Source organism: Oryzias melastigma, unplaced genomic scaffold (genome assembly GCF_002922805.2).
Source record: "Oryzias melastigma strain HK-1 unplaced genomic scaffold, ASM292280v2 sc00216, whole genome shotgun sequence".
NCBI lineage: Eukaryota > Metazoa > Chordata > Actinopteri > Beloniformes > Adrianichthyidae > Oryzias > Oryzias melastigma.
Genome location: NW_023416882.1, coordinates 439,238 through 466,718, shown reverse-complemented (window position 1 = coordinate 466,718; position 27,481 = coordinate 439,238). Strand labels below are relative to the sequence as shown.

The following is a 27,481-nucleotide window of genomic DNA, read 5'->3' as shown; positions in this document are numbered from 1 at the left end:
AAAAAAAAAAAAAACTAAACAACTGTTATCTGTGTGATTGGTGTGCTGTACCTGCCGGACAGACATGGTCACGTGACCTGCCATTTTTGGGGTGGGTGATTTGAAACCAGTTTATCCGCTGAAATCTGCTTGTTGAAGACTGGACTCTGTGATGAAGAGCACAATAGTGTGAGTCAGTGCTGGAAATGTGCAGTTCTGCTCCACAGACGGTCAGTTCAAAACTGTCTAAAGGGGATTCCTGGGAATGAATAATGAGCACAAATATTGACGTCCGTGTTGTGGATCCAAACATGAGGCCTGAGTCTAGCGCGCTGCCGCCGTTTCCTTCAGGCCAGAACCATGCGTCCTCCAGGGAGCCTCTGTGAGGGGGTGGCACGTGTTTGTGAGTGTTGGGTCCAGCACAGAAAACATGCCTTCCTCCAAAAAGTGTGTTGATCAGCGATCAGACATCCAACCTGGCAACGCTGCTTATGCGGTTTGTTCATTTCTGTGTCCTAACTTGATTTGTGGTAACTGTCAGGTTGGAGTAAAGCCTCTGGAAGGAGAACTTTCATGTGCTGTAGGAAGGCTCCTCTATGGTGGGGGGCTTCTGCTTGTGTGTGAAAACATGTTGGTGTGAAGATTCTCCGAGCATTCTCACTTTCATGTGGTTTAACCCTTTAACACCTGAGGCGTTGCCGGTGACGGCTAAATACAAACTCTTTAATGTAATGTAACTTTTTAACCATTCACGAGATAAATGTAATTCCAACAGATTCTGAAGGAGAAAGCGACGTGTGTGCGTGTGTGTGTGTGTGTGTGTGTCCGTTTAGGAGCGTCATAATTTGCTATTTGCCAGAGCAACACATCCTCACTTCCAACTCGTCACATTTTGACGCATGGTTAAAGGACCCTCCGCGTCAAAAACTGAAGCTTTGGGGTGTACCCTTCTTGTCAAAATGTGACGAACTGGCAGTTCCTATTAAATCAAGGCTCCCATACCACCGGGTCTGCTAGCCGGTACCGTAGGTGGTATCTGGCTCTAACCCAGCACCTCATGCGCACTGCTACCGGTTACCGATTAGTTACTTTGCAGAAAAGGAAGTATCTTAATAAGACAGCCTGTTGTGAATGTGCTCACTCCATCATTTTACTGCTCAAAAGACCTGAAAGGCGTTTCTGTGGAAGATAAAGGCCCATCATTTGAAGGTTTTTGTTTAAGGTAAAGTATGGATAAGTTTGAGGGAGGATTGAGGTATTGTGTGTGATAATGTGTGAAGACAGAGGGGGGGCTCTGCTTTATGAGTGTTATTTGTTTTTTTGTTGTGAAAAATGCTCTTTATGCATGTGTGGCCTGTGTGTGATTGTGTACTTAGTGGTGATTTGAATCTTTAAAATAGGTGTTCAAACCTGTGGGAGTAATCAGCCAGTGTTGATGATTGGGAGGCTTAAACACATTGGGCTTTAATTTACCTTCTACAAATTTTATTTCCAGGTGTGTGGATGCATGTTCATGACATCATTTAAGGTGTATTCAGTCTAGGCATGTTTGGTTCTCTTAACCCTCGAGCACCATCGCCGGCTGATTTTCACCCGAGCAAAAGTATTTACATGATTTCCAAAGTATTGCATTTTTCTGAGTGTCTGGGTTCCTGGTCAAAGTCTCGGGAATGGGTGGACCAAAGACCAAGCCTCCAGTATCATTCTTTTTTTTTTTTTTAGAAATTTTTTGTTCTCAAATGACAAATTACATGGATTCTCTAAAGGAGAAGTTCTATCTAAAATGTTCAGATCATTAAGATTGTAAACATTGTTCTGCTTCTCCTGGAGGACGTTTCAGTTTGACCACTAGGTGGAGATCGTGCTATAGAAGTGCACTTTATTCAAGAAGACTACAGAATAAGAAAAAAAGAAGAAAGTATGAGCGAAAAACAGTGCTTTAGACCACAATTAGTTACTTTAAAAATATTTCCTTAAAAGAGTTTGGAAAATTAATGCCAGTGAGTAAATAAAGATGTTCATTAAGTCAGAAATGTATTTTTTTGGTCGACCAGCATTAGCATTAGCTGTCCTATAGGGAATTCTATTGAACGTTAGCATCAAGCTAGTGGACTTTAGCTTTATGTGCTAAATAGATTTTTATCTTTTGGGAATCGATTATTGACCTAATAAGCTTAAATCGATCTTTTTTTTCAACCTATCGATATGTTTATCGATATGTTTTTTGATCGACTTGTAGTTCTAGTGAGAGAAAAAAACATTTTTTTTTATTTTTCATCGAATTTCTGGGCCCTCAAAAAATTTCAGAACAAAAATTCAAAGGTTTAAAAAATTCAGAATCTGGTGAAACAGAAAAACTTCCAATAGAAACAAAGCTGAATATTGGCCACTACAGCTCATTGACTAGATCTGCACATTATAGATATATTGCATATATTTGATCATCCTCTTCTTTCTCTTTCGACTTATCCCATATTTCGGGGTCGCCACAGCGTAACAGCACCCACTGTTTCGCATCAGTGATCTGGCAGAGTTTTTACACTGGATGCCCTTCCTGACACAACCCTGTACTTGAGGGGCACAGGGACCCAGTTAGGCAGCAGCGTCAAGGGTCTTGTCTAAGGACCCAATCTGGGTGGGGATCAGTGGACAACCCTGGAAAACCTGATGGACATGTCTTTTTATTCAGTTAACTCATAACTGACTTAACCATCTGGAAATAAAATGTAATTTTAACATAAAAACCATCAGTTGCTGTCGATAAATTAGTCATTCAGTGTCTGAGAAATACATTTTCTGACGTTGAATTACTCTGAAGTCACATGTCCCTAACAATTATCTCATTGTCGGGTTACCTGCAGACTTATTTTCTATAAATTCCCTGATCAGTATGTCAGATGAACTTTGCTGTAAAATGTTACGCAGTGCTTTCAGAGAGGATAAGAACTTCCTCATTTCTCTTTCTCCATCATTTGTGGGCACAACCTTAATGTGACACAATCACTTCTTGAAGTGTGTCTACAGTTTTGGGGGTAAAACCTTTGCAGATAAGGACAGAAGTTGACCTTGAGGACAGACCTGGTGTTAACTTCCTGCTGAAAGTGGCGCAACAACTGCTGCAGATCAAGGAGCATTCCTTCATCCTGGAGGAATGCTGGGATTTCATGAAGGGCAGTGCTCCTCTGGAGGGAAGGGAAATGAAGGAGCGGCCTAAGCTGACCCCCTGTTTGGAGTGTTCTCCTTCACCAGCACACAGGATTGGATATTTCTGGATTTCTCCAGTTGCTGAAAGTGTTTCCAATGTGTATCCATTATTCATTCACTCCTCATTCATACTTGGTGATGGTAAGCTACTGCATTGGGGCCAACTGACAGAGGCGTGGCTGGCAGTACCTACCACCTCCAGGAGGCAGGGAGGGGGAAGTGTCATGGACAAATACACAACAAGGGTTGACGGGGGTTTGAACCGCTGATGCTTCGATCATTGATCGACCTGCTCAACCACCTGAGCCACTGTCACCCTCAACTGCTTAAAGGGTGACCAAACAGGGAAGTTGGAGGCTGACTCCACCCACAGCTGAAATGTGGAAATCCAGTCAGAGGGGTGGGGCTTGAGGGAAGGACTGTTATCATTGCTGGAGCTGCAGATCATGATGTCAGACTTCTGAAACTTACATGGTTTGACCAATCACAAAATTCAACTGTAATACCACGCTTCCTCCTGTAGGGGGCAGCACATAGATGGGTTTGACTATATTTTCAAGAATTAAACCATTTTATTTTATTTATCAAAAGTTTGGCAATGACCAACAGAGAGCACCTTTAAAGCCCCATTTATAGAAGTTAACAGCCAAAAAAAGTTGATTTAGTGTTTGGTAAAAGTTCCCCAATAACAATTTTTTTAATTTAAAAAAAAAAACATCCTCAGTAGTGTTTTAATTATGATTATGAAGTTTTAAAACAAAATTCCACAACCTAAATGTCTTAAAAAGACATTTTTCATGTTGATCTGAAGTTTGTTTCCAAGATCTCCTCTGAGGGGGCGTGGTTTATAGAGCTGAGCTGAGTAGCCTGAAATGTGAACGGCGGCTCATTTGACTGCAGTCAATGTGAAGATACCATCTTCTCTTCTCCAGAACCTGAACTAGACACTAGGAACAGATGAGGGTTTAGTGCATGTGCAGCAGAGCTGTTGATGAAAGAAGATCATTCATTCAAACAGAGTCTGTCCAAGACAGTTTGATTGATTTAAAAGGAGAAATACTCGGAAATGCCAAAAATAAAAATATTTCTCATTACATTTGTTCTATTTCACAAATACATGTTAAAAACTCATGATTTTCATCAAAGAGAGAACATTTTCATCACCTAATGACTCTTCTGATGTAGTTTCTCTTCACTAAAGATGAAGATTATTTCAGCAAAGATAACTGGTGAGAGTTTTGCTCTTTTGCATTCATTGATCGGCTTCCCGGTTTGGGATGAAGGCATCACTCGTGAGACGAGCACATCTGAGCAACAGGAGTTCCTGTCTCGTCTGAGCGGCGCTCCGCCTGTGCTCCCTCAGTCTCGGCATCTCTCTGCTCTTTCTCTGTCATTTCACACGTTGCCACAGGACAAAAGTTTGTTGTGAGTCTTCAAAACAAAGGCTGTTCTTGAAGTGGCTCTAAACAGAGCTGGGGGCAGATGAAGGAGGTGTCAGGATGAAGGAGGGCAGAACCCCTCACAGCTGTAACATGCTGCCTCCTCAGGCTATCATGTCTGGTTAATATGAACGGTTTAGAAAACTGACTGAGTTGATATTTGATGTTCAAACAAGACGATTGATGGATCCTCACCATTATTTTAGAATATCTCAGAAAGAAAATGATTTTATTCACCCAAGGCCAGGATTCTGACACACTAGCTATATCTGAACCCCCCCCCCCCCTATTCACTGCATAGTGAGTTTGCCATTTTCTAGTGCTATCAAAATCTGCAATTCCTTAGATATTTCCCAGAAGTCCTTGTGAAAAACTAGCATACATCTATGCTCACTACATTAGTAAATATAAACCACAATGCAATACGGTTGAAAAAAAACATTTAAATGTATTTTTTGAGTAAACTATCCACATTTTCATCATCAGAACACAATGGAGTCATAATAGAAGTCCAGAAATGTTCGTAATGATTAGATTTTCACTTCGTGACCGAATATGAGGTCACCTCTTAGAAAAACAAAAGAAAGGTAGTGAGCATCGTGTCTGATCTGCTTTTAAAATCCAGGGCACTATATAGTTTTTTAGTAGTTAGGTATCAGTGTCGGAATTTAGACATAGCCACTGTCTTTTCTTTATCATGTTTAAAAGGTGAAAATGGGCGGGGCTAAACAAGGTAAATACGTCATTAAAACACCTAATTCTTAAAGGGGCCATACCATGAAGAAACAACTTTTTGAGCTTTTAAGAGTATTTTAGTGTTCAATCCTCACTATAAAGAACCCCAAAGCGATATTTTGGTCTGTTCATGTATTTCTGAGGAATCTTCTGAGAACTCCCATACCCACAAAAACGATCAGGTCCTCACGATCTGATGTCACAGAGTGAGACCGCCCCTTTCAGGAAGAGTCTGCTCTGACAGCTCCGCCCCCAGTCTAACACCAACACCCAATTTCTCCACAGAGCTATAGTGGTGATCAGCAAAATACTTTCATTTTAGACGCAGAATACGGAATATCTTCCAGTTGTGTCTTCAATAAATTCCAGCAGAAACAAGTGTTCGTTGCTTTAGCCGCAGGGCTCCTTTAAGACCTCCCCCCGGTTCACAGTTGTGCAGACGTCGAGTGTATTTGTGTTGTGAAGCAGTGTAGCGATGGCCGGGCCGACTAAAGGCAGATATATGGTATATGCATCCATCTTTAAAGAAGTTTGGATTATTTTTGTGGGTGAAATGCAGAGATACTGCCAAAGATTCTAGGATGACGTCATGAAATGGGCAGCAGGCGGAGCTTCAGGAATCAAGCCGTTTTACTTCGGTGTAGGAAAAAACTAACGAAAAATAACTAATTGATAAATAATTTGTTTTATAGTGTTTCAAAGGTATGATCATATACATAGATGTAGTTCACTCTGAAAGAATTAAGAAAATCAAGGTATGGCTTCTTCAAGTTTTTATTGGTTTATCTTCGTTGACTTTTGTCACTGTTTCAAATAGTTTCTGGCTTTGCGAGCAACCAGAAATTGATGATGAAGTTGCTGACTGAAAGGACTTGAAGATCTTCTGCTGGTGGAGATTTCTGACCGATTTGCCTCCCAAAGATGAAAGTGGAAACTAAAAGAGCAGAAGTGTGGTTTCTGAGTGGAGAGTGGCAAATGTGTGAAAGGCATGGGTGTGAGGAGAAGCGAGCCGGCTCAGCTGGAGTGTGAGGTTTGGAGTAGGAGCAACATCCGAGCCTGCAGGGCCTCAGAGATGTCCTCCAAACTTCATGAAACTCCAACTGCAGGCCTTCGTGCTTGTTATTCACAAACCGTCATAGCGGTTCACTGATGCTCAAGTGTGAGGAGAAATATTCCGGGCTGCAGTGTAAACTCAATTGTGTTTGTTTGGCCCACACGTGCACCTTGTATGGATTCTTAAAATCAATCATCTGTCCACACCGAATGCTATTGGCGTCAAAGTCATGTACTGTACTCCGTCTTTAACATGCGTCAAAGTTGCTTCTTGACGGTTATCCAAAACCCGAAGCCCCTGCCACATGTGGGAGGAGCTTCCGTCAAGAACTTTTCCCAAACTCGTCATGGAGGACACGGATACTGAGATATTTATTTACTTTGTAGAGCGGAACAAAAGCATCGGTGCACATCTCCGTGTCTGGGTTCAGATCTCCCAGTGAGGAGCAGCAGTTGTCCCTCAGCAGTACGGCAAGCCAAAAGGATCAAAAATTGCTTGGAAAAGCCGGCTTGGCAGTGCCTTCTGCACATGTACTACAGATAATTATAATTATTTGAAATATTTAAATGTTCTCACAGTTAGTTTCAATACTGTAATTAATAAAAAAAAATAAAAAAGTTTAATTTTAACTTTAAGTTTCATTTGGACACGGGGTTTGGGTGGGGGCAAGGGAAATAGCATATTAAGTCTTCTTTTCTTGCCATTTTTGTAGATTTGGTTTCAAAACATCTAAATGTAATCAAAAACTTTGTTTTTACATTTTTGTTTATGTTCAAAGTTAAATAAGTGTGAGTGTATATTTGTGCTTTAAAGTACTTTGTAAATGTTTTCTCAAATATATGTTTTAAAGCTTTTTAAAAAAGTAATTTTAGGCTTTTATCTTCTATTTTTTTGTGCTAAAAAACTTTTCTGCCTTCATGTTTTCCTCATATGTCTATGGTCTTGTGTTTGTCTGCAGGAGCCTGAGAACAGGATGTCACCTGGAAGACGACGACATCGTGACTGAACTCGTTCACATCCATCCCAGAGAGAGACCCGACTGGGAGGAGACCATCAGTGCCATGGTGAGATCCTGTTTCCTAAAAAACCCTCTGACCTTTTCCTTTTTTCATTTATCGATCCATGTTTGCTCTCATCCACGTGGAAACGGCTGCTGTTCCGCTCTAGTAGGAGGTGCTCATGTAATGCAGCAGCGCTGTTGTCCATGCGTCAGCCTCAAACGGCAACAGAGATCACGACGTTTCCTCCTCTCTAAAAGCTAATATTCATTCCAGACCATTAGAGCATCCGATTTCTGTCAGAGAAGTCCTCGCAACCTGATATCCAGCAGCAATCAATCATTCATCAGCGCGCGGCCGCCTGCAGATGCCGGTGACACCGCTCCCGCCATGCTGCGTGCCGTCTGCCGCCCTTCCAGCATCTGTGTGAGGATGCCGGCCCACCTTCATCATGAATGCAGATGAAGATCCCCCCGCTCAGATCCCTCTGTTTGTTTCCCGTTCACAAGTCATTACTTCCTGTCCTCCTTTTTTCTGGCTTCAGCAGCACAGTAAAAAAAATGAGGCCGTCGCCATGGTAACACGCAGAGCCACCCGTGGTTGGTGCGTGGTTAGAGTCCTGTTACAGGCGCTCACTTCGATCGTGCAGCAGAGCTGCAGCAGCCGTGGCAGGCCGCTGCATTTATTGATCTCAGAGGCGGGGCTTTCATAATGAACGTCTGCTGTTCTTCGCTCAATAGTTGAAGGAGCGGCGCTCAAATGAAGCTCACAGCAAGCGGCAGCTGTCCGTCACAACCAAACTGCTGTCTGACAGGGGTTTACGTGATGAACGGAATCACAACGAACATGAAAGAGACTTTAAAGCCAGATTAAAGACTCAAACCTTGTCTGAGGGCAGACGCTTAACCACTTGGTCACTGAGCTGCTCCCGCCTTGTACCCTAAAGAAGCTCCTGTGTGGAAGCACAGAGGTCAAACGGAGATCTATTGGTCTGTATCTGTAGCAGGGTAACAGTCCCAAATCATCATAGCTCCACCTCTGTGCTTGACTGCAGGGGCAGAATACTCCCTTATATTTAAGAGCGTGTGATTGACATTAGGACCTCTGGAGGGACCGTTCCACCACCCTGGCATGTGTCTGATGTGACCTGCATCACCTCCACTGTCAGGCTGTGGAGCCACCAGCTGAGCGCAAAAGCTGCCGTCTGTTGAAGTGATGCGTCACGCTGCCCCTCCATGACCAGAGATGGCTTTTCCTGTTTGTAAAAAGGTCGACTCTTGTCTTGTTGGGACAGAAAAAACTGATGTTCGGTAGTGCTGCCACAAACGATTATTTTAATAGTTGACTTATCAACAATTGTTTTTTTCTGATTTGTCAACTTATCGGGTCATTCGCAAACTGGATGTAAGGCACACATCTTAACCATCATTAGCTTCAAACGAACTAAAAATTGGATATATAGTATTACCTGAGAAAATGCTAGTGTGAATGCTGTAAGCTGAATTTGGACGCTAAAGAGGCTGAAATTGATTGCTAAAAACGCTGAAGATGATAGCTGAAATCACTGAAGCTGATAGCTGAAAATGCTGAAGCTAATAGCTGAAAATGCTAAAGCTAATAGCTGAAAATGTTAAAGCTGATAGCTGAAAATGTTAAAGCTGATAGCTGAAAACGCTGACGCTAATAGGTGAAAATTATGAAGCTGATAGCTAAAATTGCTAAAGCTAAAAGCTGACATCACTGAAGCCAACAGCTGAAACCACTGGAGCTAATAGCTGAAAATGCTGAGGCTGATAGCTGAAATTGCTGAAGCTGATAGCTGAAAATGCTGAAGTTGAGAGTTGAAATTTACTGAAGCTAACAGCTTACATCACTGAAGCTAATAGCTGAAATTAGTCAAGCTGACAGCTGAAAATGCTGAAGCTGATAGCTAAAATGTTAGTTAAATGCCAAATTAGCCTAAAAAACTGAAGTTAGCCAAGATAGTTAGCATGTAGCTGAAATATTAGCTATATGCCAAAATAGCCCAAAAAGCTAGCATAACGCCATTATAACTTTCAACTTTACTACACTCTGACTCCATGTGATATAAAGTAACAACTAATCGACTATTAAATTAGTCATCGACTATTTTAATAGTCAATTAGTCGTCGATTAGTCGACTAATCGTGGTGGAATGCAGAGTTTTTTTTTTTCTTTACTGTAATTTTTTCATTGCTAAGGTAGTCAACGGGATTCTAGTGGAATTGTGTTGATTGTGTTAATGGTGGAAAAGTTCCAGTATGTTAAAGATTTTTGTGTCGCCTCAGGTGTTAAAGGGTTAAAGTCAGCAGACGGGAAATAAGGCCAGAAACGGCTTTATGGAATATTTAAAACTCCACCGTGTCCATTTTCATGAAATATGCAAATGGTTGCTTCCAGTTTGACACTTCCAAAAATCAGATGGTTGGAATGTTGCAGGCCGACCGGCTGGACTTGGAGGAGCAAAACGGAACAAAAAAACGACCAAAATGGGAAAATTCTAATTCTGGGATAAGAAGTTGGAATTCAAGGCATGATTGAGGATTAAGAGAGATGTTTGCTAAGAAGACAATAATGACAAAACGTTCTCATTAAGCAAGAGGCAAACAAAACAGTTCTCTTTGGTGAAGGATCAAAATGATACTCAACGGTCTGCAACCTTCAACACTTACCGAGCCATTCGGGTCGATTTCTCACTGACAATAACCCGGTGGGAGCCACAAAGTCTAACTTCCCCTTTGGAAAAATACGACATTGATTTGTATTTATGTTCTTGTTGTTATGATACAAATGAACTATTTTTTTTATATTAAAAAAAACATCCAAATACAAAAAATAGGCTTTTTAATAACATAAGAGGTTCATAACTTCCTTTCAAAATAAAAGACACCTTATGTCACAAAGAATCAATAAAACTGTTTGACTTTTTGTGGTGCATCTCAGTGAGGAATTTGTAAGACTAAATAACCAAAATTAAATCAAAGCCTTTCTGTATTTTTTAAAATCATAAGGTGCACCTAAAATCTTTTAATTTGTTAAAAAACTGAAAATATGCGAATAAATTCTGTCTGTGCTTACTGACCTCAAATTCGTTTTCTGTTGTAAAAATAGCATTCAGAAATCTGTCAAAGTGTGTGTCAACTTTTTATTTTTCTTAAATCAAAGAGCCATAAGAGAGGAGTAAAATAGCAACATGTGGCTCTGGAGCCGCGGGTTGCAGACCGCCGCTCTATATTATCCTTGGTAGTGTTTTTGGATTTACTTTTGATTAGGGAAAAAACTTATTAAACAAATACAATAATTTTATTTTTGTTTTCCAAAAATGTTTTTTTTTTTCGTGAATATTCAGAATTTATCATTTATTTGATTAAAGTTTCCCTTTTATTAGTCACTGGTTATGAAGTGGAAATTTGTAACAAAATCAATCAATTTATTTATTGGATAGACTGATTTAAAAAAAAAAAAAAAACTTGTGAGAATCTAAAATCTTTTCTGGGTTTTGTCAGTGATTCCCAGTTCTGCTGTTGATGACATTAAAGGGGTCATACCACGATTATCTTAAGCCTTACAGAGTTAACTATATCCATATATATGATCATATGTTACCTTTGGAACGCTAAAAAACAAATAATTTATTAAATATTAGTCATTTTTCATGAGTTTTTTCCTACCCGGAAATAAAACGACTATTCCTGAAGCTCCACCTGCCGGCTGGCTGTCACTGAGGACACTCGGCCTCTAATTGGGATTTTATAATATATTTAATCCACATCTTCCTCAGTACCTAAAGTTGGTACTTCTCCCCAAATGTCTCCTCAGGCGAGAAGCGCAGAGATCCCGGAGTTGAGGGCGGAGCCTCTGATGCGCTCGAGCAGCAGCAGCACGGCCAGCATGAAGGTCAAGAATGTCAAGAAGTGAGTTGGAAAGCACCCCCTCTCCCCCCTCAATCCCTGCTTTGATCCTCGTTGTCTTAAGGCGGAGCTTCATCTCCCCTCCCTGCCTCCCTCATTATGTTCATGCTCTCCTCAGGTGGCAGACATGCTCAAGAGTTGTTCTGTTTTTCAGACTCTCCTTCACGAAGGGACACTTCCCAAAGCTGGCAGAGTGCGCTCACTTCCACTATGAAAATGTGGATTTTGGCTCAATTCAGGTACAGTTATGACCTCTTTTTCAGGAAACTATTTCCTTGTTTTGTGTTGAGTCTCTCTGTGAGTCTGAATGTACAGGATTTTGAAGTTTGTGTACACCTGACAGCAGGTGGCAGTCAATCTGCAAAGAGTAGTTTGTGAGCCTTACATGTGTATGTAGAGGGGAGAATAGTTTATTTATTGTGTGATTGCTTAGTAAGCATTCACACTATAGTGATCCTCCTGGTCCTTCCATACGTTTTTCAGCACATCACACTTTCAGAGATTTCAGTAATTTTGGCATCAAAACGTTCAGCTTGTTCAGGACATTATTGCTTGTATTTTTGGTATTAAAAAACTTTATAGTTTTTGAAATGCTGAACAAAATATGCACCATAGGAAAGGAATAAGAAAGTCTTCCAATTTCCTAATTTTAGGCTGATTATCACCAAACCTATAAATATATCCATGGGTTATGTTTAAATCTTTAATAGTAATTTTCAAAGAAATTGGAGTTTACCTAATATCATAGCAACACGCTAACGTTTTTTGGTAATTTGTTGTCTACTGGTATTTTCTCGGCTAATTTAAAGTTTAGCTTCTATTTTAGCAACAAGCTAACAATTTTGACTAATTTAGTTTACTGAGGTATTTTAGGCTGTTTTGGAGTTAGGCTAGTATTTAAGCAACAGGCTAGCTTTTTGGGTAATTTGGCTTCTGCTGAGTTTTTATGCTAATTTGGGTTTTGGCTAATATTTAGCAGCATTGTTTAAATTTTTGGCCAATTTCCTATCTACTGTTGGTTTTTAGGCTAATTTAGAGTTTAATTTCTATTTTAGCAACATGCTGACTTTTTTGACTAATTTATTTTACTGAGAAATTTCAGGCTAGTTTTAAGTTTAGCTAGTATTTAAGCAAGGGGCTAGCTGTTTTGGCTAATTTGGCTTTTACTGAATTTTTTATGTTAAGTTAGAGTTCAGCTTGTATTTTAGCAACAGGCTAAAATAGACTAATTTAGCTTACTGAGGAATTTTAGGCTATTTTGGAGCAGCGAGCTAGCTTTTTTGGCTAATTTGGCATCTACTAAGGGTTTTTGGACTAATTTGGAGTGTAGCTCATATTTAAGTAACATACTAAATATCTTTTACTAAATTGGCATGTTGTAGGGATTTTTATGCAATTTAATTCAGTGTTAATTTTGACAGAGAATTTTAATTTAGTTTTAGTCATAGTCTTTTGACTAAAATAGGGTTTAGTTTTAGTCGCAATTTAGTCATGTTGATTCTATTAATTTTAGTCACATTTTAGTCGACTAAATTACAGCAGATATTTAGTCGACAAAAATATAAATAAAGGTAAAGCATTTGAATTAAATTTACTAAGTATAATCATATGAATAACACGCAAAGATTTTACTAATTTGTAAAAAAAAACATTTTACTTCACTTTGCTTTCCAAACTTGTAATTTCTGTTAATTCAGCTTCAACAACTTAAAACACATTAAAAGAAAAAAAATAATTATAATTCCATCCCATTTCCAAAAAGAAAGTGTCTATTTGTATGTAATTTTCAAAAAACGTGCAGCCAGTGATGAACTTTTTTCTCAGTCGCACTGACCCAGAGGACAGGGGTTAAGGTTAGGATTATGGTTATGGTTAGGGTTAAACAAGCAAATGTTTCCTGAATGCTGCTGTCTCTGCAGCTCACGGCTCCACCAGGGGATGGGTCAAATGTGGAGAACACATTTCACACTTTTAGGAGTGTGACAGTTAATGGGACTTTAACTTTAAGTTTAATTTTAAATACGTGCGGCCAACAAAAGAAATCCAGCCTTGCACAAACTTAAAATGCAGCAACGGGATCCTGGCTGCACGTATTACATGTGGACAAAACATGAATTTCATCATATTCTGTGCTGGTCACATGTAAATATGTGTAAATAACATCAGTCTTATTATAAATGTCTTAACAAAAAAAACTTGTATTGAGTCAAGTGTAAAAATGCATAAAAAAACATGGGGTGTATGCTGTCCAGAACACCTGTGAGCATGTTATATGTGCTTGAACAGCATGTCTGTGATGAACTGTAATACCACCGCCGGCCAATAGAGGGCGCTGTTGTCACGTAACGTGATGGAGTTGGAGATTAAACCGATGACTGCTTGTGGATCTGAAGAAGCAGCGGGGCTGCTAGCGCTCGGAAATACGCTAAAACATCTGTTTATAACTTTACAAACGTCATGCTAAAACAAAACCGCATTATTGACATTAGGGGGAGAATTTGGATTCAGCCCAATACGCTGGAAATAATCGTGTTTGTATGTTTACCTTTGCGTGGATTTCAGGCTGGCTTGTCTGCAAAACGTCGCTTCAGGTTTTCTTGTGTTTTTGCCTGTGATGTCGCTCCACACAACGTCTTGTTGAGGGTGGCGTTAAATATAACATTTGTCCCTATATGTACTTCTCTGTTTCTACCTGGATTAGACATTTTTCACCTATATCACAGACACAATTCATTGAATTAGCGTCTTCCCAGGCGGGCTGCAGGGCTCTGTGTTCTGATTGGATCGCTCTGCATTGGCTCCCGCCCTCCTCCACCAGCAGTCATTATGATTGGATATCGTCTTTCGTTTTTATTCGTTGACGAAAAAGTCTATCAATTTTGTTAAAGTTTTCGTGTCTGGGTGGGAGTTTTCGTTTCGTTTTCATTTCGTTTTCGTTGGATAAATAATGTTGTTGACGAAGACGATGACGAAAATATTTCATCAACGAAATTAACACTGATTTTATTACAAATTTTTCAGAAATTTAGGTTAACTTCAGCGCTCTTTCATAGTTCTTTATTGAAATTTCCAGTCTTTTAGCAAATTTAGCATTTTGCAAAAGCTTTGCATCTTCACACTACTTTAATCAAAAGCATTCACACTAGTATTATCGCAGGTAATGCAACTTTCTAGTTTTTATTTCTTTTTTTTATTTAGCAGTCAGCTTCATGAAGCTTTGGTTCAATACTTTTGTAAGGTAAAAACCTGCTGTCCCATGGATTTCCTGTAGGGGGCGGGCTGATCATCAGGTCAGGTTTGATGAAGAGCTTTTCTGTTCTGGGTGACTGTATAAGAGAACTGGACTGAGTGATCCCTCCTCTATGGCTTTTTAAACAGGAAGTACCTGCTGGCTCCAAGAAGCCAAAATCTCATAGACTTCTACAGAGAAATAAACAGCTGTTACTCAGTCATTCTATTATTACAATAACCATTCTTGGTCTAAGACATTTTTTTAACATCTTCCTTAATCCTATTTTTTCATGATATTTTCTCTGTAGTTCCAGTTATTCAAGTTATAAACTGACCAATCAATATAAGTGTCCTGCCTCCTCGCCCCCTCCACGAACGTTTAAAACTATTGACAGATATGGTGAAGCCTGCTTTCTGTGGAAGGGGGTGTGGACTTCCAACAAGCTCACTCCTGATTGGAGAGAGTGGTTGCCATAGAAACGTTAACTCAGACCATCTCAGACCAGCTTGCTGATGTGGTCTGGTTCCATGCCGTCAAAAAATAGCATCTGAATTGAGTTCATTTTGTTGAAGCTGGAAGTTTCCGTTTTCTGTGGGTGATGTCACACTCCCTGGCTCACTCCAGTTCTCTGATACAGTCAGTGGTTGTCCTGCTACTTTTTCTGGAGATGTCTGCTTGTTTCCTAAGCGGATAACAAAAGCCCTGTTTCTGCTCGTCCTTGAATGATTCACACTCTGAGTGAAGCTTCTGTTGAGGCTCTTCATCCACGTCCTCACATGTGTTCATTTCAGATGAATAGAGAATGAATGGAGATGGATTTCTGAGTCCTGCAGTCTGTTTTAGCAGGAAACCGCTGCTGCATTTTTACTCCTGTGTTTTTAAGATAAAAACGGGAGAAGTTTGGTTTTATTTCTGCTGCAGAGCTTGTGAAGCATGAGTTCTGATTATTGTTTGGTAAATTACATATTTAGTTCTTTTCTGCCCTCATTAAGGCCTAAAACTCTTTACTCATGCACACAAACACGAGAAAAATGGAGCAATCTTTAATGTGTTGCCCAAGGACTTTGACACATGTCAGAGCAGGAACCAAATCTGTGTATTTCAAGTCAGAGGTCGACCGCTCTACCCTGTGCCTTGATTGGCTAAGCTGTTTGGAAGAGCTGTGCTAATGCTCTTCAGAGACCACATTCTCTGCAACTGTATCTAAGGCCCGACAGTCTGTCTGCACGAGTGAAGTGACTCGACCCCGAGACTTCACTATACTCTACCAACAGGAATCTCTGAAGATGGGGGCTCCAGAAACAAAGCCCTCCCAACACGTTTGTTGACATGTGTGGAAACAGCACATGCATCGAATAAAAGAGGATCTCCAATTTAACTTCAGCTTCTGTTTCCTCTCAGCAAAGTATTTTTAATATAGATGCTATTTCCTGAAGCCGGCTGTCCAGCTGAGGCTGCAGACACAGCCCGTCCTTGTCAGCTGATCCAGCATCAGCCAAAGCTTTGTGGACAGTCACACAAACGGATCCACTGAGGAACATTTTCAAGTTATGACAGAACATTTCAACATGAAAAGCTTTTTTTCCTCAGAACTATAAAGTCCTAAATAAGGATTTAGTGTCAAGTTTTCTGGAGGGTGTTTTGAAAAACTGATTTCAATAGTCTTTCTGCTGCTGCTTAGAAAGGAAAACACCAGGATGTCTGGAATCAAGATGAACAAGTGTAATTTTGTCTGAGAAGGACAGCAGAGTTTTGTTTGTTTTTTTGTTCCCAAAGAATGTTCATACCATGCAGCAGTGGATGCAGTTTATTTATTTAAGACTTTGTGCGTGTGTGGGCTTTGTTTTGTCACTGTTCAAGATTTACTTTAGAGCGCATGTGCCAAAGTCAAGGCCCGGGGGCCGGATCCGGCCCACCGGGTAATTCTATCCGGCCCTCCAGATCATCTTATTTTATTGTTATTAATGACTCGATGTTATCTTGCACTTATTTCTAACTTGTATAATTTTGACAAAATATATTTTTATGTAGATTAAAATATTGAAAGTTATTTAAGATTTAAGATGATTTATTCTGTAATAATATTCCTGCCTTTTTATTTTTCATAATTATGTTAAAAAGTTACAGTTTTAAAAATAGACATTCTTCTAGCTTTTCGGACTATTTTGGTATTTACTAAGATTTTTAGGCTATTTTGGAGTTTAGCTAATATTTCAGATACATGCAAACTGTTTTGACTAATTTAGGCTTTTTAAAATTGTTTAGGCTGTTTTGAAGTTTAGCAATTTGGCATTTAACTAATATTTTAGCTGAATATCAACCTCCGTGTTTTCAGCCATCAACCTCCGTGTTTTCAGCCATCAACCTCCGTGTTTTCAGCCATCAACCTCCGTGTTTTCAGCCATCAACCTCCGTGTTTTCAGCCATCAACCTCCGTGTTTTCAGTCATAAACCTCTGTGTTTTCAGTCATAAACCTCCGTGTTTTCAGCTATCAACTTCAGTGTTTTCAGCCATCAACCTCCGTGTTTTCAGCCATCAACCTCCGTGTTTTCAGCTATCAACCTCCGTGTTTTCAGCTATCAACTTCAGTGTTTTCAGCCATCAACCTCCGTGTTTTCAGCTATCAACTTCAGTGTTTTCAGCCATCAACCTCCGTGTTTTCTGCTATCAACTTCAGTGATTTCATCTATCAACTTCAGCATTTTCAGCTATTAACTTTAGCATTTTCAGCTATCAGTTTCATCATCTTCAGCTATCAGCACTAGCATCTTCAACAGCCAAATTCAGCTTACAGCATTCCCACTAGCACTATCACAGGTAATGCTATATATCTAGTTCATAATTATGTTACAAAGTTACAGTTTTAAATTCTTAAAATGTAGTTTTAGTGTGTGCAATAAATGCAACCTAAGGTGTGTTTTGGATTTTGGCCCCTTGTGTGATTGAGTTTGACACTCCTGCTTTAGAGTAACAACAAACAACAAAAAGAAAATCCTAGTTATGTCCTGCAGGAGTCTAAATGTTTTCAGTAGTCCTTCACTATATCATAGTTTATCTTCCACTGTCTCACTCTTCAGGTTTTTCCTTATGTTTTTTTGTCAACAGTGCTCTGTGTTCTGCATCCTGATTGGTTGTTGATCTTGTCAGTCAATCTCCTCTGTGCCTCATCTCTTCTGCAGATTCATTCAGTTTGCCAAATTTAAATATTTCTTTGATGGTGATCAGATCTTTATTTTCATTATATAATCCTGGACTCATTGTTCTATGAAAGTTTGAAATTTGCGAGTTAAAAAAGAAAAAAAGCGAAAATGTTCATGTCTGTCTGAGAAAAGTAGATAAAGTGCGTAGTGATGAGTTCCGCAGCCTTAAAACATCCTACTTCAAAGATTTACCTTTTATGTATTATTTTTAGGATCTAAATGAGGGACCACTCTTCACAGTTTAACACTAGAAATCTTTCCCGTCAAAATCTCAGTCAAACAGTTATTTTCTAATCAAGAGACTTGTACCTTAAAGCTGAAACATTTTCTTTGTGGAGTCTGACCTCCAGTTTGTCATGTTTTACAACAGCTTTGAGAAAAGTTAATGAAACATTCAGCATCTCTTACCTTGGCTCAGCGTCTCAGGACCCGACAGTGGTAGATATGTCCAAACTGAACTCCAGTTCTCCTCCAACAGCAAATTCCTCCACGCTCACTCCTGCATGGATGAAAATTTAAACGACTCACACTTCCTGACAAAGTACACGTTTTGTAGGTATAAATTGGTGATGAAGCAGCCTGAGGCGTTTGTTCCGGGACTCCAGCTCCAGTGTTCAGCAGTGTCCACAGCTGGGACGGAGTGCCCCCTAATGTTGACAGGGAAGCCTGCACTTACTGAGGCTGTGGTCGATGAATGAATGAGCACCAGGACGACTGCAGGTGTCTTCATGCTTTCACCGTTCCATCAGTCCCTTCTTCACATCCACGTTCTGACCCCACCCACCCCCATCTGAAAGCCCTCCTCAGATATAATATCAAACTTTACAGCTTAAACACGGCTTGGCTTCATTTGAGACATAAATATTCTGTCCATAAATTATTAAATTAGATTTTAAATTTGAAACATTTTAAGAGTAAAAAAACATCAACTGTTAGATCAATCAGTGCAAAATATGAAGATTCATTGATGCATTTTTGAGTGGAACCTGGTGGCAGAAAAGATGAAGAAAAGTTCAAGACAGGAACATCATTACTCCCCCGCCGCCGCACATTACAGTCAAAAAATGCTCTTGTTTTTGGTCGAAAAAGACTAATATAACCAGGAACCCAACAGATACTTTTTTTGCGTTTTAAGCTTTGAACCTTTATCACCTTTTAACCTTTACCAGGTTTCTGTCAAAACCTACAATGCTCTTTGACATACTGTTAGTTCTTACCTTATCAATGTGAATTAGCTGATCTGTAAAGAAAAGCGTTTTTTCGCTGGTAAGCATCACTTTAAAGTGGCTTTTCCCCTATATGCAACACATAGCTAATATAAAGTAATTTTACATCGGTCCAAAGCTGCTTTTCTCCACAATAGAATAAGCTGATTTATGTTGATCTCATAAATCTTGTGTCAAAGTCAAGGCCCGGGGGCCGAATCCAGCCCCCCGGATCATTTTAGTTTATTGTTATACATGGCCTGATGTTATCTTGCTCTTATTTCTAACTTGTATAATTTTGACAAAGTAAAAAAAATTAAAGTTTGAGAGAGTAAAAAAAATTAAAGTTATTTAAGGTTTAAGTAAATTTATTCTGGAATAATATTCCAGTCTTTTTATTATTTGTAATTGTGTTAAAATGTTACAGTTTTAAAGTTTTAAAAATTGGTATTCTTCTAGCTTTTTGGACTATTTTGGCATTTACTAAGATTTTTCAGGCTATTTTGGAGTTTAGCTAGTTTTCAGCTGTTTCGGCTAATCTAGGTTTTTTTTGTTTGCTTTTTAGGCTAATTTGGCATTTAGCTCATTAACTAATTTAACTACTAACTAATTTTCTATCAGCTTCAGTGTTTTAGCAATCAGCACTAGCATCTTCAGCAGTGAAATTCATCTTACAGCATTCAGACTAGCATTATCACAGATAATGCTATATATCTACTTCATAATTATGTTAAAAAGTTACAGTTTTAAAGTTAAAAAATGTAGTTTTAGAGTGTTTAGTAAATGTTTATTCTGTTCGGCCCGCGACCTAAGGTGTGTTTTAGATTTTGGCCCCCTGTGTGATTGAGTTTGACACCATTGGCGTAAAGGGTTGAAGTTAACTGTAGTCAAATGTAAAGACTGATCTGGAGCTAAAGCTCAAATGTAAAAATTTTACAAATCTGAAAACTCTGTTAATATCCTTAAATAGAGTGTTTACCCTTTTTGACATATTTTAAGCTCATCCTGAATACTAAAAAAAGTTTTAATAAAAGTGGCTACAACTTTGAAATCTTGTAGAATTTCTGCTTTTGACTAATGATTTTCAGCTGCCATCTTGTCCCCAACCAGGACCTCTTAGAGTTTTTAGCTTTGTATCAAACTATCAAAAACTCAGAGTGTGTGATATTTGTCCAGGACAATCTCTGCATAGATCTGGAACTGCGTTCCAGAACATTCTCGCTCCGTCACCGGTCTTAAAAGAGCCCGCCCACTATCACAGGAAAGGCAAAGGGATTGGCTAGAACATCAAAATACTGAACAGAGTAGAAGGGATTGGGATATCCTGAGACAAATAAACCTTCAATGAAGCTAAGCACCAAAATGCGGCATCATTAGCAGCAGCTTCTTTGGGTTTCGGTAAAACCGAAGGTATGATTTTGGTAAATCATAACGGTTCATACTTGGAACCAAACTTTGGTGCTCAACCCTAACTGTGTCTGCTAAGCCATGTCTCGTTGTTTCCAATACGGCGTCACTCTTTACGTATCTTAGACAATAGTTAAAAGCCTGCGTGCCATCTCTAGCGATTAACCTCATTAGCTTAACCCGGCTACTGTTGGGTCAAGGCGGGGTCCACCCTAGACAGGTCTCCAGTCCCTTTCAGGGCCACATGCTCATGCAGATCACAGTCACACCTAGGGACAATCTAGAGAAACACATGCTCATAGGGAACATGCAAACTTCAGAAATGTCCCAGCAATGATTCAAACATGAACCTTTTTCTCTGGGGTGCTAACCACTGCACCACTGTGCACCTGACTCTAAAATGACAACAAAATAGGAAGTTTTGAAAGAAAAAAAAAAAATTCTTGATGTGGAAACATAAAAAATTTTCTTTAAAAATTGAATCGTTGCTTCTAGGGAATGTCGCTCTGGACTCTAAAAGCATTCAGTTGAACGGAGGATTGAAGTGTGGCACTCCTGCATTCTTCTGGTTTATATTTGCTTTCTTTGGTCCTTTTTTTATTGCTCACAGCAGTGGTAGCAGGCCATTTAACACCAGAGACGTCGCTGGCGACTGCATACCGTAACTCTTCTTCAACCGTTAATGCAACGTGAATTCAGCTGAATTTGTTGCAGAGAAAAGCGGTTTTTATATCTTGACCAAGCTTTCTGTGACAGAATCAGCGGATTCACGTTGATAGTGTAAGCCTTTTACTACTGTGAGGATGCTTTTGTCCACTTCAGAATCTACTGGATTTACTTTAATCACAGCTGAAGAGTTACAGCAGTCGAAGGAAAGTCTAGAAAAAGGCTGCAGGAGGAGTTCAAGTGGATCATAAACTTAATTTGACCTGAGTTCCAGACTTTGGACATGCCGGGTGGGGATCTTTCATCTTTCCCCTGGTTTTCTTTGGTATCTTTCTTTGACATCTTTCAATATCACTTCTTTCTAGTCCTTGTGCTATTCAAGGCATGTTGACGTTGGGAGTGGGGTCACCTGGAACACATGAGATGTGTGCTGAACTTTTTTTTTATTAAAGATTTTTGATTTTCACTAGTGTCGATTGCAGACACGAAATCCTGTCCACTTTTGTCATTGGAGGGATAACACATTAATGTAAGGGTGGGATCATCTTGACCCCATAAGATAGCACAAGGGCTAAACCAGGGGTCTGCAACCTGTGGCTCCAGATCCACATGTGGTTCTTTTATTTCTCCATGATTGCTCTCTGGCCAAACATAAAATATGTCAGGGAGACTAAGGCTAAATCCTAAAGTAGGACGATATGGCTCCTTCTAGGTTATGATCAGTAGAAATCGAGCCCTAATGACTCTTTTACTGTTAAAGGTTGCCGATCCCTGGGCTAGATGGATCCGTTTCCTTCTCCTCTCACACAAAGGAGGAGGGCAGGGCTCAGTACATGGGACCGTTTCTGCTCATCATTCATCTGGATGAAGGAAACAAAAATAAGCCTTTCTGTCAAACAATAATCTTTTTCTCACCTCACTCATGGCCCCCTCTTTGACCCCTGCCCCTCCTGACCAGCGTCCAGCTTGTATGATCATTTGGAGTCTGAGGAAAGTGGCCTGATTTAGCCGGATGCACATATTGACATTAAACTCTGCACCAAAGCGGAAATCTATTTCAACCTCACTTAGAGATCTTTAATGAAAGCGCACTTAAAAAGACTTGTTTTCTGTGCTGTGGAGCGAAGAAATGATGAAACATCTTCAGTAAGGGGATCCTGCCTCTGTGGGACCGCCCACACCAGAGGACATCTTTGGTTTGGATCTGTTCTGTTGCAGCACAAATCATGAAACATCATGAAATGTGTGCCACCCCCCCATTTAAAACGTTTGAGGTCAGCTCCAGGCGTGCTTCCTGTTTGACCCTAAACCATCCCTGCTGAGGTTCGATGCTGCATCTGTCTCTTAGAAAGTTTCACTGTTCCAGACTTTAGCCAATCACAGTGCAGCTGTACAATGTTGACCAATCAAACTGTGCAGATGGATAAACAGCTGTTTAATCAGTGTTTGTGGAGAGGTGACGTCTGATTGGTTCTTTGTTAGGCTGGAGTTGTGTGTCTGAATGAACAATGTATCGGAGCAAGAGAAGTCATTCTGACCAATAGAATAACCACTGAAGGTGTTTATCTCTCAATAGAAGTCTATAGCATTTTGCTTCTTTTGGCTGCTTCCTGTTTGGAACACGAGGAGGAGGAGTCACTCAGTCCAGTTCTCTATATACAGTCAATGGGGACTGCCCACAGCTGGTCTGAGCTGAAATGTCCTCTGACTGTTTCAGTCATCGGCGGGGCGGCCGCCTGAACTGGGTCATCACCAGATTATCATTTTATTTTTGTAAGCAGTCTTGTAGGTTCTGTGTCTGGATCCAGTCTGTCTCTGTCCTTAACTGAACTCTGGGGGCTGTCAGCTGCTTTGCCCCCCCTGCAGCTTTTTCCACTGTAAACCCTGGAAAGCGTTCAGCAGTCAGTGGAAACGTCTGCTGCTGGTTGTCCAATGACAACTTCAGGTTCAAGCCAGTTCTTGTCGCACTGGTGCATTTGTGTTTTTACTCCTGAAAAGGTGTGTGTGTAAGTGTGTGTTTGTGCACACACACAGTAACACCCCCACACACATGAACACACACCAACACGCACGCAGATGAACACACACAAACATGCACACGCCCACACAAACAAAGACACATACAAACAATAACACAAACATGCACGGACACATGAACATGGACACACAAACGCGCACAAACCACAAACAGTAACACACAGAGACATGCACAGACATATGAACACACAAACATGCACACACACATGAACATGCATGAACACACAGGAATGAACACACACAAGCAGTAACACACACACAAATAAACACAAACAGGAATAAATGTGCTAGCACACAAACACACACAAACAGTGAACACACACATGAAAACACATGCACAGACACACAAGAAGGGGAGAGGTCACAGACTGCAGACCACCTCCACCACCCCACTCAAACTCACACAAATAAATGTGTGTGTGTGTGTGTGTGTGTGTTTGTGTGATCCTGTGGCCTCTCTCCTCTTCCATCAGAAGCTTCTCTTCGCTCTGGCTGCTGCTGCTTCCTGCTCACATGTTTCTGTGGCCGTACGGTTTGGGGGGGAGTGGAGGGAGCAGCTCTTTTTGTGGTTGAAGACGTTCAGAGGACTGCACATGTGGAAGGGAGGAGCCCCCTTCCTTTTGTCTCCCCTTTCTCTGCTCCTATTCGGCGGCTCTCTCCCTCCATCTTTCTTTGTCTGGGATGCACCAACCAGAGAGAGGAGGAGGAGAGAGGGGGAGGGGATTCAGCCTGACAGACAGAGGAGCAGAGCAGGAGGACACCAGGAGAACAAACCTTGAAGGAAAAGACGTCTCCGTTTCTGTCCTTCCTGATAGTTTTTCTCCAAAGAAAGAGACTGAGCAGCTCAGCGCTGGACTTTACTGACAGATGGACCAGAGGAGCAAATGAAGACCAGAGCCGTCCCGCTGAGGAACCCTTCACTTGGCCTCTGCAGCTGCTCCTCTTCTTGCTCCCTCCCTCTGGAGGAGACTCCTCACATTTCCCGTTGAGGGAGCAGGCAGATTGAGGCTGGGCGGTGAAAGGACTCCGCCAGAGCAGGGCTGAAGCTGGCCGGCATGGAGGCAGTCTCAGTGTGGAGCAGAGTCTGTAAGTATGCATGAGAGCATCTGCAGATGTTTGAGTCTGCAGCTGCTGCAGACACTGCTGCAGCCGCAGATCCTCCTCTGTCAGCACTCAACAATAGTGCCGGACTGGAGCTTGGAAACCAAAACTCCTCCGTGTTCACTCATTTTGCTGAAGCTGAGACCTGCTGAGGAGCAGCACACACCACAGGAACTCCTGATGATACCGGGAGGCTCATGCTCAGATTTACCAGAGATCGTGGACTTCAGTCTGAGTCAAGCTGAAGAATGTTGAGTCTTCATCAAACCCTCAGCTCTCATCAACAGTTTCATGTTCTAAAGCAGGGTTCTCAAACTCGATTTACTCGATTTGGGCCACAGAAGTCAGAGTCTGGCTGGGGCTGGGCTGCATGGGGTTCCATTTGTGCCAAAAATATTGTTTCCCGTCCACTGTCTATGTCTTTGGTTCATTGTCTATGTCTACTGAACAACTTTATTGAACATTTGTTCATGTCTATGTACTACTAAACAATATCTTCTGCATGTCCTGTGAAACGACAGGAGCTAATGACGCTAGCAACTGTTGCTAAGGACTTTTCTGATGACCGATGACAATAGGAAATACAAAGCTATCATCAAAGAAGCGTGGACATGCAGAAGATATTGTTTAGTAGACATTGAACGTTCAAAATAAAGCGGGAGCTCGACTCCAGGGCTGCAAATGGCCCGCGGGCCGGCAGTTTGAGACCCCTGATCTAATGTAACTGGACTCGCTGGTCACTGATGTACAGCGCTCCACGGGGCTGAAGACATCTTAGACACTTCAGTGTTGATATGATTAAAGACTGAACTCTGGAAAAACTAAATATTTAAGTATTGAAGAAGAAGGATGTGCCAAAATATTCATATTAAGTCCTGCAATTGATTGTCGGTAGGTTCTCACCAAGTATCAATATTTTATTTTCGTTTGAAGAGGCTGTAAAATTTCATATTTGTCATCCTTTGGTGGGACGTTCCTTTGGAAGAAGATAGGTATGGAGGGATTTTTGTGCCACCATATTGCAAGAAAAAGTCAGTTTTAGATAAAAAATTTTGAAAAAACAAGCAGAATAAGAATAAAACTATATGATTTACAAATGAAAATATTTAATATTAGATTTCAAAGCCTTTTTTTTTCAAAAAGTATTATTGCGCCTGCCAACGTTTTTTTTGCTTTCAAAAAATAATGGCAAGGTGCCAGCACAAGTCACCTAAAAACATTTGTGCTGCAAACAAAAAAATATTTTATAACTGAAAAAGAAAAGTTTGCAAATGCAAAAATACCTTTGAAAGCAAAAGAAAAAAGTTTGGAAATGCAAAAATACTTTTCCAAATCAAAAAAGCAATTTATAAAAGAATATTAAATATTTTCATTTGCACATTATGATGCTTTATTCCTAAAATTTTACATTTTGTGTGCAATTTAGAAGATTTTGATCTCAAAACTGTGACTTTTGCTTGGAATATTGTGACACAAAAATCCCTCCATGAGATATCTTAATAGGAGAGATAAGGGGCACAAACTCCAGAGAGATGTGGAAAAAAAATCACACATCTCTGATATTGTTCAGCGTGCCGAGCCAAATGTGGAAGGACGTAGTTTGCCCACCTCTGGGTTAGTCAGCAATGACTCCGGTGATCTTCTCACCTGAATTAAGTGTGAGGTCAGTGAAGTGTGGTGAACCCCCTCCTCCTGTGAGGCCTTTAATTATGGGCGTCTCACAGCCTACAGCTGATCGACACTCCTGACCTGGAGGTCAGAGACCTCTGCGTATCAGGGTTCATGCTCTTAAAAAAAAAAAAAAAAAGTTGATATGGAGGAGAAGTCTTTGACGACACTTTAGGTCCTTAAGTCGGGTTGAAAGCAAACAAATTTTTTGTTTTGTTCTGTTCTCATGACCTGCTGAAGATGTTCTCGTGAGTTTGCTTCCTTTTCACCAAACCCTGTTATCCTGTCACTTCCTCTCAGCACCGTCTGCAGGTCCATCTCCTAAATGAAATGTTCTCTGACATGTGAAAAGTTTCCTCTCACAGAGCTGTTCAAAATAGCACATTTCCCTCCAATGTTCGTGTTCCCCCGGATACTGGCCAAAAAAACAATTCTTCGTTTTCTTTACATTCCTGAAGTGTTTTGGGTGGTTTCTTCACACAACACCTCAGATCTTCTGTGAAACTTTCTGGCAGAACAACAAGCTCTGCATCAAATCAAAACAAACTTCTTCTCATTTTATTTACAGTTTAAACAATCGATTCATCAATCTTAATCGATCAGAGTTCAGTAAGCAATCAATCAGTCCATAAAAATAAAGATCGATCTTTATCCACTTCCTTTCCTGCCAAAAAAATAAATCCTTTTCTGGTGACGTTACTCTTCTCTTGGAAGAACCTCTGAGATTTGACGTGTTCGGTCGGAAACAAACATGGTGGGAGAGGAAATAAAGCTTTTGAAACAACAGATGGATTGATGGTAGATGTTTAAATGTTTTAAACTGTGTGCAAGAATCAAAATTGAATTGATTCTGGAAGTTATTTAGTTAACTAGTAGTTCTGCCACAAATGATTATATTAATAGTCGACTAATCGCTTATTATTTTTTCCAATTAGTCGACTAATGGGGTCATGTGCAAACTTGATGTAAAACTCACATCTTAACCATCATTAGCTTTAAACTAACTAAAAAACCGCGTTGCTTTACCTGCAATGATGCTAATGTGAATGCTGTAAGCTGAAGATGCTAGTACTGACAGCTAAAATCACTGAAGTTGCTTAATCACTACGTTAGCTAAACTCCAGATTAGCCCAAAAAACAAAAAAAGCCTAAATTAGCAAAAATAACTAGCATGCAGCTGAAATATTAGCTAAACACCAAACTAGCCCAAAAAACGGAAAAAAGCCTAAGTTAGCCAAAATATTTACCCTACAGATTAAATATTAGCTAAACTTCAAATTAGCCAAAAAAACAAAAAAGCCTAAATTAGGCCAAAATAACTAGTATGCAGCTGAAATTAGCTAAGCTCCAAATTCGCCTAAAAAAAAAAATCATAAATTAGCCATAACAGCTAGCATGTAGCTGAAATATTAGCTCAACTCCAAATTAGCCTAAAAAACAACAAAAAAAAAATATCCTTTAAAAAATTTTGAAAAAATCCTAAATTAGCCAAAAAAACTAGCATACAGCTGAAATATTAGCTAAACTCTAAATTAGCCTAAAAAAACCTTAATAAATGCCAAAATAGTCCAAAAAGCTAGCAGAATGTCATCATAACTTTCAACTTTACTACACTCTGACTCT

The 27,481-nt window shown here is 40.1% G+C and overlaps 1 protein-coding gene across 5 annotated transcripts in view; it reads left to right on the top strand.

Annotated features, from left to right (window-relative positions):
- Window positions 1–27,481, top strand: part of arhgap32b (Rho GTPase activating protein 32b) — a 95,639-nt gene that overhangs the window by 35,603 nt on the left and 32,555 nt on the right. For 4 of the 5 annotated variants that reach the window (XM_024263821.2, XM_024263820.2, XM_024263825.2 and 1 more), the window contains 3 exons: window positions 7,370–7,475; window positions 11,250–11,344; window positions 11,496–11,580. In XM_024263821.2, coding sequence (XP_024119589.1) covers window positions 7,370–7,475; window positions 11,250–11,344; window positions 11,496–11,580 — 286 coding nt within the window. Of the gene's footprint in view, window positions 1–7,369; window positions 7,476–11,249; window positions 11,345–11,495; window positions 11,581–23,844; window positions 24,176–27,481 lie in introns of those variants that run through there. The other variant, XM_036210736.1, reaches the window with a different exon arrangement.